Source organism: Setaria italica, chromosome IV, assembly GCF_000263155.2.
Source record: "Setaria italica strain Yugu1 chromosome IV, Setaria_italica_v2.0, whole genome shotgun sequence".
NCBI classification, from domain to species: Eukaryota; Viridiplantae; Streptophyta; class Magnoliopsida; order Poales; family Poaceae; genus Setaria; species Setaria italica.
Window position 1 is genome coordinate 37,176,192 of NC_028453.1, and position 14,128 is coordinate 37,190,319.

The following is a 14,128-nucleotide window of genomic DNA, read 5'->3' on the forward strand; positions in this document are numbered from 1 at the left end:
TTGTTAGGGCAAGACTTTGACCAATAATTATTCCAATGGTATTTATTTATTTGATACAAGATTATAATCCTAATAAAGTATTTTTTTCATAAAACCTACTAGCATCATGGTTTGTGTCATAAAAATTATATATTAATAGAATAATTATTAGTTAAAGGTTTGTCCTAATGAAACAAAATAAGTCTTGTGAAAAAAAATGAAAGGAGTATATGCAACTCAATGCATGCATGTAAAAGATGCAAAGTAGAAAGTGAATATTTATCAAGGGTATATAGGGAACAACACACTTATAGTGTACTAGTATGTGAAATAAATCATATTATGTCTCTGGTTCTACAATGATGCGAACTCTAGATGACACAGGAGCTGAACTCGTGATGGTTATAGCTATTGTCCTATTTAGTTGACCCACGCATGTCGATAAGTTGAAACCGGTAGCACCTCTGTTAATCAGCTCAGACGGTGGTTTAGGATCAGGTAACGAACTTGTGCTTTCAAAGTTCAGAAATGCAATAACATCTGACATGGTGGGACGGTCTACTGGATCCTCCTGAGCACATAGAAGTGCCACCTGAACAAATCTCACCATCTCGTCAATTTCATATCCGTCACCCAACAATGTGTCAACAAGCTCATGTAGCCTTCCATCATTCCATAGCTGCCATGCCTGGAACAATTTTCCAATTCGTTAACCATAAAATTGATTTTTAGTGTAAACTTAAGCTTTATAGTTGAGTACTAATAACATTTAGGGTGTAACACATATATAGCAACTATGCTTGAATGAATGTTTACTCACATCTCGCACAAGGTTGCCAACAGTGTCTCCTTGCTCCTCTAGTATGATATTGTTTCGCCCACTAATGATTACAAGAGCTAACACCCCAAAGCCAAACACGTCTATCTTGACTGAGTAAAGACCACGAGATGCATACTCCGGAGCTATGTAACCACTGAAATAATTATCAGACTGGCATTAGAACATTGAATTAAAACCGTTATGTAGTACTATGTTTGGTGTTTAGTGTAGATCTTACCTAGTTCCCACAATTCTAATTGTGCGCCCTTCTGCTATATCTGAGCTCAATGTTCTAGCAGATCCAAAATCAGCGATCTTTGGATTCATGTCTTGATCTAAGAGGACGTTATTTGGTTTCAAGTCCCCATGTATGATCCATAAAAGTGAGTGCTTGTGCATGTAAACAAGCCCCTCAGCTAACCCTTTAATTATCTGCAGTCTCTTATACCAGTTTAGCAATGCCCCCTTTGTTTTATCTGCAAAATGATTAAACAAGAAATGTGTTTATGACGAAATATTATTGTTTCCATACTGTTTATAATCAAACAAGCATAGTTTCAAATGAGCCAACCGTCACATCAAAGTTGTAATCAAGAGAAATGGGGGTTGTTCTGATCTTTATTTTGATAAGAGAAATGTGGTGCTGAAAAACTAGGGTCTTTGGGAAAACATACCGAAAATGATACGGTCTAAGCTGCCATTGTGCATGAACTCATACACCAGAAGCCTTTCTTTTCCATGTACGCACCATCCCAGTAGCCTAACTAGATTGGTATGTTGAAGACTTGCGAGTTGCAATTCACTGTTGAAATCAAATACTGTTGCATTTTCATCCAATCTTTTGATGGCAACCATGACTCCACTGGTCAACTGAACCTGCAGTTGTTACTAACAGAGTTAAGACATAAGATGCCATTCTTAAATCAATGTTTTAGTTTGTTGCTGGGGGAGCCAATGAGTACTGACTACCATCAATTAGGCACTCATTGTTCATTATTGTACATCTCACAATGTTTATGTTGATGATTACCTTGTAAACTGTACCAAATCCACCCCTTCCAACAATTCTTTTCGTCGAAAAATTGTCTGTGCCATCCACAATCTCAAAGAAATCAAACTTTTTGAATCCTGGGCAGCTCACTTCAGTACGAGTACAAAGCTTCACCAACTCATCCGTATCCATGACTTTCTCCTCTTGCAATTCCACTATCCCTGATTTATTGGGTAATCTCCTCATGTCACAAAAACAGTTTACATGAAAGTATGGAGCAATTCTATCACTAGATTAATAAAGACAGTAGAATAATGGCATTTTTTTTGCTGATCTTGTCTACTTAGTCAAGCGTAAAGAATGCATAAAACCATAAGGGTGCTGCCAATCCAAACTAGGTCTAGCAATTTATTAAGGGTCTAAAACTGGAACAAGGTCCAAGCATCCATTTCTATTTTTCCTTGCATGGAACTTTTGTTATATGTCAAACTAATGCCATCTAATAGTTGTACTCTTCTATGTACTGTGTTCTGATTTTTCCATTGAGCTAGAATTATTGTAAGCAAAATATGATCAAAATTCGTCGTACATATACAATCTTTGCTTCCCCAGTAGAAGTATAGTTATGTTATTACTTCGACAAATGAAAGGGAAGATTTTTTAAGTTTCTGAAAGTGGATAGGGATAGACATGGTTTAGTTGTCCTATTTTGTTAGTCCACAAATGAGAGCGGTAGGAAATTTGTACAAGTAACTACCTCCTAACATTGCCTCCCCAACTTTACAAGGTACAGTGGTGGCTCCTTGTGAAATTATTTCATTGAGCTCCGCATCTCTTCTTGGAATCCTAAGAACAAGTAGATCTTATCACTATATAGTATATACCAAAAATTTCAATTGTTCTGATTCCAATGCTAGCGAAATTATTATATGCTCCACAACAATTCCACTTTCAAGATATGAGTTATACTGATTTCCAAGCAACCATTTTCACCTTGGTCTAAAATAAACTAGATAGGTATGATATGACACAATTACATACATATATAGGTTTTTTGTGGGTGCATACACATATAGTTAGGTCCATTGGTAACAGGAACTCCACCAACTCATTTTATATGGATATTGTTACAAAGATCTCCTGAAAAAATAAGAATTTAATTTATTACTGTTGAAAAGAAATACTACAGTTACAAAGTTTTCTTAAAAACTCGACTTGATCGCAAGCTGATTAATATGTGATGGTGTATCCACAGTTCAATGTTTAATATAAAATATGCTAAGCAATTCCCCTTTCCAAATAAAATCAATTGAAAATCAACAAGATATGGTCAACAATTCTCCACTTTTCCGGATCAGCAACGAGCCGATGATTCAGTCTAAGATAATGGTAACCTGTCAAACATCCAACATTTCTTCAAGAAACGTACTGAAGAAGGCATCCAACCTTGTTTGAGGGTTTGAACAGCTCGCGACCACACTTGGCACACCCTCTGTACTCTGCCAGACAAGGATAACGACAATTATAAAAATTATTGATGGTGCACAATTGACCAGCATACGTCATAAAGGGTTTTTGTAACGGCCTATGAATTTCCAGAAGCATTACATTCATACAAATCTGTCTAATCTGAAGCTGCAAATGCTATTGGACCCCAATTGAGGCTCAATCATTCAGAGTGTCAAATGAAAGGATCAGTTCAGTCGGATTTTAAGAAACAAAAAGAACAAGCTGTGGGGATCACCAAAATTTATAGTGGTGATCAACAAGCCGAAACACGCGTACCTTGACACGGCGATCATGCGTAGCCTCGACGAGAGAGATGAGCGGGACGAGGCGGATGAACATGTCGATCTCCTGCTCCGCGGCGCGGAGCTCCTCGGCCATCCGGGCACCGGCGAGCAGGCTGCGGAGGTACCCGCAGTCCTGGCACGCCGTGACGAGCGCGTAGCACCGCCGCAGCGCGCCGCTCAGCTGCTCGAGCGGCCGCCGCGTGGCCTCCCAGCGCATCAGCTCGGCGAGCTCCAGCTCCCGGAGCAGGCCGCCGACGATCTCCACGTGCTGCGCCAGCCGCCGGCACGCGTCCCGGTGGCGGCGCGCCGCCAGCGCGGCCTGCACGACCATGGACGCGAGTCCGAGCGCGTCGACGCCGACCAGCTGCGCCACGTTCGAGGCCTGCCCCAGCACGGTCCACAGGCCGCTCGAGCTGTCCGCCAACGGGCTCGCCATCGCCGGCGCCGCTTCCTGCCTCCTCCCTCTTGCACCGCGGTTCCTCCGGCTGCGGACCTCGTCTCCGGACGCGGCTCCACCGTTGGCGGGAGAAATATATGGGTGGGTGAGGTGGGCTGATGGTAAACGACGACGACCTTGACTAGCGCGGGCGCGTGGCGTTTTCTGTGGACTGCCTGACTAATTTTTTCATCAGTTGAGAAAAGGATTTGATGGCCAAAATTAGCTCAGACAGCGTTGTTGTTTATTAATCTTTTGCTAAGCATCTTTGCATTGTCAATATTGTGAACACGAACAAGTGTTAGTGCGGCAACAAGCTCTAACACCTTGATCAGCAGTCAAGAACTCAAGATACAGCTTTACAGCTACATTTTTCTGATAATTGCATAGGCTGTTACCGATTAGACGGTGTGCTAGAGATGAAATCCAGAAAATGAAAAGACTGACATAACGTATAATATTAAAGACGAAATGTTTTTAATACGTGACATTTCTACATGAACAGACTGAAAAGCCTTTCAAGTTTTCAGCTTTCTGTTAAATAAATGGTTTTTTCAGGTCTCTGGCTCTACAATGATGCGGACTCTAGTTGACACAGGAGCTGAACTTGTGATGGTTATGTCTATGGTCCTGCTTGATTGGCTAACACATGTTGATAACTTGTCACCAGCAGCACCTCCCTTGACCAGCTCAGATGGCTGTTTAGGATCTGGTAATAAACTTATGCTTTCAAAGTTCAAGAGTGCCACAACATCCGACATGGTGGGGCGATCTTTTGGGTCTTCCTGAGCACAAAGCAGTGCCACTTGAGCATACCGCATTACCTCTGCATGTTCGAATCCATCACCCAAAATTGGATCTACAAGCTCATGTAGCCTTCCATCATTCCACAGTTGCCATGCCTGAAATATTTTTCCCAATCTATTTAGCATCAACAATGATTTTGTAGCGTAAATACAAATTCATAAATGCGGGGCAAGTTTTGGCACAAATATGTAGAGGACAAAACAACAATAAATTTTCAACATTTTAAAATGTGAGCACCCTTTTGAAATATCGTATTTACTCACATCTCGTACGAGGGTACCAACAGAATCTCCTTGCTGCTCCAGTATGGTATTCTTTCGCCCACTGATGATGACTAAAGCCATCACTCCAAAACTAAACACATCTGTCTTGAGTGAATAAATGCCTCGAGATGTGTACTCCGGAGCTTTGTAACCACTGTAAACATCAGAAGAGAGAAATCAGTATATTGGAACACGGTTATTGCACAGCCCTGTAATTGAAATTGTGTATATCTCACCTAGTTCCCACAACCCTGCTTGTACGCTCTTCCGCGGTATCTGAACTCAGAGTTCTAGCTGATCCGAAATCAGTAATCTTTGGGTTCATGTCATGATCTAAGAGGATGTTTTGGGGTTTCAAATCCCTATGGACAATCCATAGCATGGACTGCTTGTGAAGGTAAACAAGTCCAGCAGCTAACCCTTTAATTATATTGAGTCGCTTAGACCAGTCTAGCAATGACCCGTTTCTTTTGTCTGAAAAATGTCCAAAGCACAAATTGTGTTTTAGTTTAAAATAGAATACAGTTTTAAGAAGGTGCAGATAAAAAAATGAGAATAGCTTCAGATCAACTACGATATCAAACCAAGAATATAGTGAAACGAGTTGCTCTGGTCATTCATATAAAAAAAAATTTACATACAAAAAATTAAGTCAAATGTAATGGGGTCATAGGGAAAACATACCGAAGATGAACCGGTGCAGGTTACCCTTGGGCATGAAGTCATACACTAAAATCCTTTCTTTCTCATGGATACACCAACCCAATAATCTAACAAGATTACTATGCTGAAGCCTCGCAAGCAGAAATTCACTGCTGAAATCAAACACAGTAGCATATTCATCCATCCTTTTGACGGCAATCATGAATCCATCAGGCAATTGACCCTGCAATGGTTACTACAGTTTAAGCAACATTCTATTAAAATAAACATAGCAGTTTATAAGGAGGATAAGCATTCATTCCTTTAGTTCCTTTCTGTTTTGGGTTATAAGTACCTTGTAAACTGTAGCAAAACCACCCCACCCGACGTTTCTATTTTCTGAGAAATTCTCTGTAGCATCAACAATCTGAAAGAATTCGAATCTTTTGAATCCAGAGCAACACTCTTCAGTACGTATACAAAGCTCCAACAATTCTTCAATGTCCAGAATTTTCTGTTCTTGCAAGTCTAGTGCTCCTGAATCATGGATAATTTATTCTTGTGAACAACTGGATCTCAACATTTACTGATATGACTAAACAAATACAGAGATACCATGAAAATGTTCAAGTTTCTTTGATAGATCATCATTTCATCATATTGAAAACTTTTAAAGTGTGGTAACCGAACGGACATTTTTCTTTGAAAAAGGAACTAATAGTGTAGAACTTTATGCAAGAGTTTGTAATTTCATGTCTTAAAGATATGTTGTACCACTAGCTAGTAGCTTAGTACTCTTCCATGAATAATGTTTATTCATTTTTATTTGACAGTATGAACTTCTATGTGGTATACATTAGTATTATCAAAATTATTAAATCAATCACATGTGCACTTTGTTATTATCCATGTTGCAGTAAGCATGAGCGACAGAGTATTAACAATGGAGCCAAAAAAGATTTGCTGATTCTTGGAGCAAAAATATTGTCATTAGGTTTTAGTCTTTGAGTTTTGAGAAAAAAATAATATACAGGTAAGAGAATTTGGAAAATTACAGTGGCAACTGCTTACCTTCTAATTGTTGTTTTGAAACATCACAAACTTCATTAGCTCCTTGAATGTGTATCTCGATGGAATCTGAAACACTTCTTGGGAACCTAAGGGTAGATAAATCGCATCATTATTATGCCAAAACTATCAACAATTCAACAGTCTGAAATAGATGGAAATTCCATACTAGTAGGAGTCCATAATACGAGCTGATAGTTGCTTACATAATTAGCGGTTCAAACTAAATCATTTTGAAGTAAAAAGGGATAATTGTTGCTATATGGACAAAGATGTTATAAATTTGTCAAAAAATCAAGGTTTTTAGCCAAATGAATTCATGGTCTGATTGAAGTTGACTGATCTGCTATACAGTATCCCAAAACAGAACTGCTTCAAGGAACTCTACGATCTAAAATCAGTTAGCAGCCATTAATGAGCCAAATTATTAGGAAGTATATAAGTGTATTAGGAAGTATTTATTCTTTCCATGAACACTGGATTGTATTGCTGTACTCCAAGCCATACCATATTGGCTATATAATAGAGATCACTTCTTCATTAGGGTGTGTAGTGTTTCCCCATCTACTTCTCTACATGGTATCACGAGATTAGATCGTGGACCTTCCTTCTTTTGTGCCTCCCTCGCGACTCCCCTGGCGGCACCCCTTCTACCATGCTGGCGCCACCCCCCCTCCACTGCACCTGATCGCCGTGCGATCCCCGCACGTGCGCCCACCTCCTGTCGCACCTCCTCTAGCGCTGCGCCATGGCCCCCTCCTCCCGCAACGCCGATTCTGGCGTCGACAACGCCGGCGGCTCCTTGCAGGCCCTGCCGGTCCCACCCACGCCGCGCTCCTGCCGGTGGTGCCCTTCCTGCAGGCCCTCCTCCTGCAGGTCCTCCTCCTGTCGGCGGCGCTTCCACAGTGCCCAGCGCTCCTCCTGTCGGCGACGTGCCCGACCACGGCAGCGGCTTCATCCTGTACCCAGCACCGCCGCCCGTTGTCCACCCTAATGCCACCGTCTCCGTGAAGTCTCACGTCCTCATGACATTGACGATGAAATCCTCCGCCTACTCCAAGTGGGCATCCTTCTTCAAGTCTATGTGCGGCAAGTTCGGCCTCAAGTTGCACATCGATGGCACGATGGCGCCTCATCCTCAGGACCTCGACTGGGATCAAGCGGATTGCTGCGTCTACTCTTGGTTCTTCGGCTCCGTCGATGACTCCACCCTCGACCTCGCCATGACCAACGACGACCAGACCGCTCGGAATCTCTGGCTCACCATCTAGGGACTCTTCCGCACCAACAAGCAGTCCCGGGCGATCTTCCTCAGCCACGACTTCCACTCCATGACGTAGGACGACTCCTCCATCTCCGAGTACTGCCAGCGCAAGAAGACCCTCGTCGACGCCCTCCGCAACGTTGGCCATCCCATTCAGGACTCCCAACTTGTCTTGAATCTCCTCCGCTGCTTCAACCCACGCTACTCCAACACCGCCGACGACATTGCCAATTCCACCGCTGGCTTCCCCAGCTTCGCCCAGGCCCGTGACATGCTGGCCTTGAAGGAGCTTCACCTCGCCAATGAGAAAAAGGTCTCCAACTCCACCGCCCTGCTCACCGCGACCGGCTCGACATCTTCCTCCTCTACCTATTCGGGTGGGTGCCGCTCCTCCACTTGCTCGGTCCAGGGCAGTGGCGATGGCGGCACCTTCAACCAGAAGAAGGGCGGCGGCGGTGACAACGGCGGCCGCGGCAAGAAGAAGTGGAACGGAAAGGGTGGTAGCGGCCAGTTCCAGCAGCATGCTTCTAGTGGACAGCAGTCCGGCCAGCCACGCCCCTCCGGTCCGTGGTTCTGCTTCAGTCTAGGGACTGGACCCTACGACGCACAACAGCAAGCCGGTGGCTATGGATCTAGTGGTGGGGGCGGCTGGCGCGCCTCTGCCCCCGGACTCCTAGGCCCGCCACCCTAGGTACACACGGCGTACACTCCTCTCCAGGCGCCTGTCCAGGCGCCCCCGGCGGCTCCGATGTGGGATCAGGCTGGTCTGGTTGCTGCCCTTAACCAGATGGCCCTACAGAATGGTGGCTGGGTGGTCGACTCCGATGCCTTCGGTCACGTGGCATCGCCTGATGGTATACTCCACTCTCACCTACCTCCCTCTCATTCTTTCATCACCGTAGGCAACGGTCAGACTCTCCATATTACGTGCCGTGGCAACTCCACCCTATCCACCCCCACTTCACAATTACACCTAAATAATGTCTTCATTGCTCCTTCTTTAGTCCGTAACATGATTTATGTTTATTAGTTTACTAGGGACAATAACTACACTATAGAATTTGACGCTCTTGGTTTTTCTGTCAAGGACATCCAAACCAAATGCATGATTCTTCGGTGCAATAGTGCCGGCGATCTTTACACCATCCCACCCGCCACCAGCCTAGCAGCTCCCCACGCCAGCCTCGCCACCTCCTCCAGCTTGTGGCATCTTCGTGTTCGTCATCCGGGTCCCGCCGCCATCGACACTCTTAGACTTAATTCCTCCATAGCTTGTAATAAAGGGACTCATACTTTATGTTATTCGTGTTAGTTGGGCAAACATGTGCGGTTATCTTTTTCTAGTTCCCGTTCTCGTAGCACTACTCCTTTTCAGATTATTCATTGTGATGTCTGGACGTCTCCTGTTGCTAGCGTTTCTGGTTACCGCTACTATCTCGCCGTTCTAGATGACTACTCTCATTTTTGCTGGACCTTTCCCATAGTCCACAAGTCTGACGTGTCCACACACATTGTTAATTTCTATGCATATATCACTACACAATTCGGTCTACCTGTTCGGAGTCTCCAGGCTAATAATGGCACCGAGTTCATCAATAGGACCCTCACGTCCTTCTTGGCTTCACGGGGCATTCACTTGCGCTTTTCGTGTCCATATACATCTCCACAGAATGGGAAAGTCGAACGTGTCCTCTGCACTCTTAATAATGTGACTCGCACCTTGCTAATTCACTCTTCTATGGACGCCTCATATTAGGCTAAGGCACTCGCCACCGCCACCTATCTTTTGAACAGGTGCCCCTGCTCCGTCATCCAGAATGATATTTCCTACCGCCTCCTATATTCCAAGCCTCCCGAGTACTCTCACTTGCGTGTATTCGGTTGTCTTTGCTATCCTAACCTTTCATCCACGGCACGCCACAAACTTGCTCCTCGCTCCACAGCCTGTGTCTTCCTTGGTTATCCCTCCTCTCACAAGGGGTACCGCTGCCTTGACTTGTCCACTCGTCGAGTCATTATTTTGCGCCATGTTGTCTTTGACGAGTCTGTTTTTTCCTTCTCCTCCCACCCCACCCCCTTGTCACAGCTCGACTTCCTCTTGTCGAGTCCCTTAGGTGCTCCTGCTCCCACCTCGATCGCTCCATCCTCGAACGTTGAGCAGCCGCGGCCCTCACTGGTTGTTTTGTAGGAGACCACTGACGACGACCCTGCCATACTGGTGCACGGACGGGCCATGTACTAGGCTCCTTCGGCAAGCGGGACGCCGCCCTCCTCCTCACCTGCTGGATCCACAAGTAGGTTCGCAGGTGCGGCCTCCTCAAGCGCCGCCCCTGCTCCCTCCTCCACCAGCCTAGCGCTCGCCGGCCCGCTAGTGGCGCCCCTGCCCCTTCACTTCACCCAGCGACACCGTGCGCCTCTGGCGCCCCCGTCGCCCGTTGTGACCACGGCGCCGGCGCCTCCTGCGCCCTCTGCACCCCTGGCACCGCCTTCTGCTCCACCTCCGGCTTCTACGTCTACCTCGGTGACAATCTGATGTCTTGGTCCTCCAAGCGCCAGACCATGGTGTCTCATTCCAGTGCTGAGGTGGAGTACAGGGTCGTGGCCCATGTTGTGGCGGAGTGTTGCTGGCTTCGCCAACTTCTTCAGGAGCTTCATATCCCGCTTGCCTCGGCCACTGTTGTCTACTGTGACAACGTGAGTGCTGTCTACATTGCAGCTAACCCGGTGCATCATCGGCACGAAGCACATCGAGATAGATATCCACTTCGTCCGTGAGAAGGTGGCCTTGGGTGAGGTTTGGATCCTCCATGTACTGTCCTCTCACCAATTCGCGGACATCATGACGAAGGGCCTACCGACTCCATTGTTCACTGAGTTTAGGTCCAATCGTTGCGTCCGTGATCCTCCCGCTACGACTGCGGGTGGGTATTAGGAAGTATATATGTATTAAGAAGTATTTATTCTTTCCATGTACACTTGATTGTATTCCTTGTACTCCAAGCCATATTGGGTATATAATAATAGAGGTCAACCCCCCTCATTAGGGTGTGTGATATTTTCCCATCTATTTCTCTACACAAATGCTATTGAGTTTCACCTTAAATGCTCCAATTTTCATAGAAGACATGAATACATGATAGGATTTGACCCCTGAGGAATCACTTGCTGAGTAATCATCTACGGCTATGTTTAGTTCACTCCAAAATCCCAACTTTGACACTATGTAAAAAGAAGATTCCCCATCACATCAAACTTGCGGTACATGCATGGAGTACTGAATGTAGATGAAATCAAAAACTAATTGCACAGTTTTGTTGTACTTTGCGAGACGAATCTTTTGAGCCTAATTAGCCAATATTTGGACAATAATTCACAAATACAAACGAAACGCTACAGTGTTGCTATAGTAATTTTGGCTCCTCAAAGTTGGGCATCAGAAAATATTCTTACCTGACGTGATGGTTTGAACTATTCGTGATTGTGCCTGGCACTCCCTTAGCAGCCTGCTGGACAACGACAGAAAATTAACATATGTTTTTTCCCAGAACTAGCAAAACTAACAAGTGTTGTGGATTTAAAATTGAGTAACTGATCGGTATACACCTATTTTTAGCATAATTTTTTTCGAAAGAACTAAAAGCTTCATAAAAATTTGTTCAGTTTGCAGATGCAATTATTGCTAGACTCCAATTCGCACACAACTTGTATGAATTGAAAGGACAATTTCAAACGGTTTACAGGTCAGATGAATCGCCTGAAACCAGCTTCCCTTCTTGACTTCATACATCGAAAAAGCTTCAATCATGATATGAAATGTACTGAACTACCAAATCAATAATCACAATTCGACAGTGTTAATCAGCAAGGTGCACGCGTACCTTGGCCCCGCGATCATGCGTAGCGTCGACGAGAGAGATGAGCGGGACGAGGCGGATGAACATGTCGATCTCCTGCTCCGCGGCGCGGAGCTCCTCGGCCATCCGGGCGCCGGCGAGCAGGCTGCGGAGGTACCCGCAGTCCTGGCACGCCGTGACGAGCGCGTAGCACCGCCGCAGCGCGCCGCTCAGCTGCTCGAGCGGCCGCCGCGTGGCCTCCCAGCGCATCAGCTCGGCGAGCTCCAGCTCCCGCAGCAGGCCGCCGACGATCTCCACGTGCTGTGCCAGCCGCCGGCACGCGTCCCGGTGGCGGCGCGCCGCCAGCGACGCCTGGACGACCATGGACACGAGCCCGAGCGCGTCGACGCCGACCAGCTGCACAACGTTCGAGGCCTGCCCGAGCACGGTCCACAGGCCGCTCGAGCTGTCCAACAGCGCCATGGCCGGTTCCTGCCGTGCACGCCACGGCCTCTCCTGCTCCGCAGTCGTCCTCACCTTGTCGCCGCCATTGATGAGTCACCAGCGCGGTTATATGGGTGAAGTGACCGGTGAGTCGGTGAGTCTGAACGGCGACTTTGACTAAGCGTTGATCCTGTGTTGTGTTCTTTTTTTCTTTTTTAATTAAAGGTCAGATTTTTTTTGGCCAGGTTAATGCGCGACCCTAATCCTGTGCTGACATGCATCTCCCATTCAGCATTTCTTCCTGTTCGGCGTAAATCGAAAGGGCATAGATGCAAAGCGCGGCAGGTGCATGCAGAAGACGTCACTTTCAAATGATAACATCGCTTTACGAAAAAAAATTGTTGCATTTTTGTTAAATCGTCGTAATTCTCTTGTTAAGCGTTTATTTTTTAAACCGTTTGCACCGTTGTGTTTCTTATGCTGAAATCTACAAAATAAGATCCATATTCGATTGTCAACTTATATTATATGTAAGTAGCAACTTATGTACAAGTGTTTAACAACTTATATTGTACTTTGGAGATATAATATAAATTTATACATGTACATGTAACAACTTATGTTAATATTATTATACAGTGTTGTAATTTGCGAGGCTAGTAGTATCTTGTGCATATATCTATGTCTCTCATGCATAGAAGTGTTGTCATCCTATGGTGTAGTAGTACTGTCAAATACACAGTTGATGGTGGTCAAGCACCGAGAGCAGGGATTCGGAGGGACCCCCTTTAGAGATCCGGCCTGAGGGTTAGTTCGTGCATAGGGATTCGAGAGGCGTTTAGGGGAGTTAGTGTATGATTTTGCTAAGAGAGTTTTTACAGACCGCTCAGAAGCATAACAACTTACGTCATGTGTGTTGTGTTGCTAGAGTTGTATGTCTTGTTTGTACAAGAGCCAGCCTTTAGACCAGGCCTAAGAGGGGACCGGTTGGGACGAGTCTTGCATCCCAATCCATCCCTTTACATTGTGCGTGTGAACGTGGCGGCTCAATGGCCACCCACCTTGCTGCAGTTCTTCTGATGCGCCATCCACTTGCCCTGACGCCTTCTTGGCTTGGTACACACAGCGCCGGAGCACCCCGTCCAAGTCCTCTGTATGGCAATCACCACATTTTACCATCTTACTTTGGTAATTTTTGCTCCTCTTAGTCCGGGCTCACTGTGCCGGGACAGAGGGTGATGAACCTGGCTCCCGGGATTCCTCAAGAGAGGCCTTCACCCCTTAACCTCTTCCTGGGTCTGCAAGGTGGCCCCACCTTCTGGCAAAGTACCCGGGAGGCTTTCGCAGCCTCCCGAGTCCGCGTAGTGGGCCAACCCTTCTGGCAGAGGGTAGTCGGGAGCTAGGCGGGCGCTCTTGACACAAGGGCAGCGCCCGCCACCTGTTGGACGGGATGGGTGAGGCCATCGGTCCCCGAGGCATCCAGGCACGTTCCATCAACTGTAATGATGGTGTTTTTATGGGGACGAGACGCCTGCTGACGGCCTACCTCAAGTGCCGCACCTTTCTTTCGCCAGAATGTGCCATTGCTTGCTTAGCTTGGAAGCAAATTTTCATGGGAAGCCTCGTCGGCTGCGTCCCACTCCCTTTGCGTGGGCCTTCAGTGGGTCCTATAATGTGGAGGCGGTATTTCCCGGGTCCTTCCTAGGCTTCGGATTCACAGGGTCCATCTTCTTAATTGGGCTCTGCGTGGTGGAAACCTCTTTCTGCAGACGGATCCTACTTGTAAGT

General features: G+C 46.1%; 2 protein-coding genes across 3 annotated transcripts; both read right to left on the minus strand.

Moving 5' to 3' along the window:
* Positions 1 to 235: 235 nt before the first annotated feature.
* LOC101784183 (cysteine-rich receptor-like protein kinase 19) lies at positions 236 to 4,109 on the minus strand. Its single transcript, XM_004966110.4, has 8 exons — positions 3,576 to 4,109; positions 3,237 to 3,289; positions 2,548 to 2,636; positions 1,830 to 2,011; positions 1,474 to 1,675; positions 1,038 to 1,275; positions 800 to 953; positions 236 to 667 (listed from the first exon to the last, which is right to left on the minus strand). The coding sequence occupies exons 1-8, from the start codon at positions 4,017 to 4,019 to the stop codon at positions 320 to 322; spliced, it is 1,710 nt and encodes a 569-aa protein (XP_004966167.1). The 5' UTR covers positions 4,020 to 4,109; the 3' UTR covers positions 236 to 319.
* A 268-nt stretch (positions 4,110 to 4,377) lies between these two features.
* LOC101784583 (cysteine-rich receptor-like protein kinase 10) lies at positions 4,378 to 12,448 on the minus strand. Of its 2 annotated transcripts, none has more exons than XM_012845685.2 (8): positions 11,942 to 12,448; positions 11,514 to 11,569; positions 6,803 to 6,888; positions 6,087 to 6,268; positions 5,774 to 5,975; positions 5,326 to 5,563; positions 5,090 to 5,243; positions 4,378 to 4,921 (listed from the first exon to the last, which is right to left on the minus strand). In XM_012845685.2, exons 1-8 carry the CDS (start codon positions 12,377 to 12,379, stop codon positions 4,574 to 4,576), a joined length of 1,704 nt encoding a protein of 567 aa, XP_012701139.1. In that variant the 5' UTR covers positions 12,380 to 12,448; the 3' UTR covers positions 4,378 to 4,573. The 2 variants fall into 2 exon arrangements, with proteins under 2 accessions (XP_012701139.1, XP_004966168.1); XM_004966111.3 differs by having other exon boundaries at positions 11,514 to 11,566; positions 11,942 to 12,447.
* Positions 12,449 to 14,128: the final 1,680 nt, after the last annotated feature.

Coding starts and splice junctions, on each gene's coding strand:
- LOC101784583 (XM_012845685.2), bottom strand. CDS start 12,379: ATGGCGCTGTTGGACAGCTCGAGCGGCCTGTGGACCGTGCTCGGGCAG. Junction 5,244..5,325: donor AGCAGGGTTGTGGGAACTAG/GTGAGATATACA, acceptor TGATGTTTACAG/TGGTTACAAAGCTCCGGAGT. Junction 4,922..5,089: donor TTGGTACCCTCGTACGAGAT/GTGAGTAAATAC, acceptor AAAATATTTCAG/GCATGGCAACTGTGGAATGA.
- LOC101784183 (XM_004966110.4), bottom strand. CDS start 4,019: ATGGCGAGCCCGTTGGCGGACAGCTCGAGCGGCCTGTGGACCGTGCTG. Junction 3,290..3,575: donor CGCATGATCGCCGTGTCAAG/GTACGCGTGTTT, acceptor CTTGTCTGGCAG/AGTACAGAGGGTGTGCCAAG. Junction 2,637..3,236: donor TGTTCAAACCCTCAAACAAG/GTTGGATGCCTT, acceptor ACTTGTTCTTAG/GATTCCAAGAAGAGATGCGG.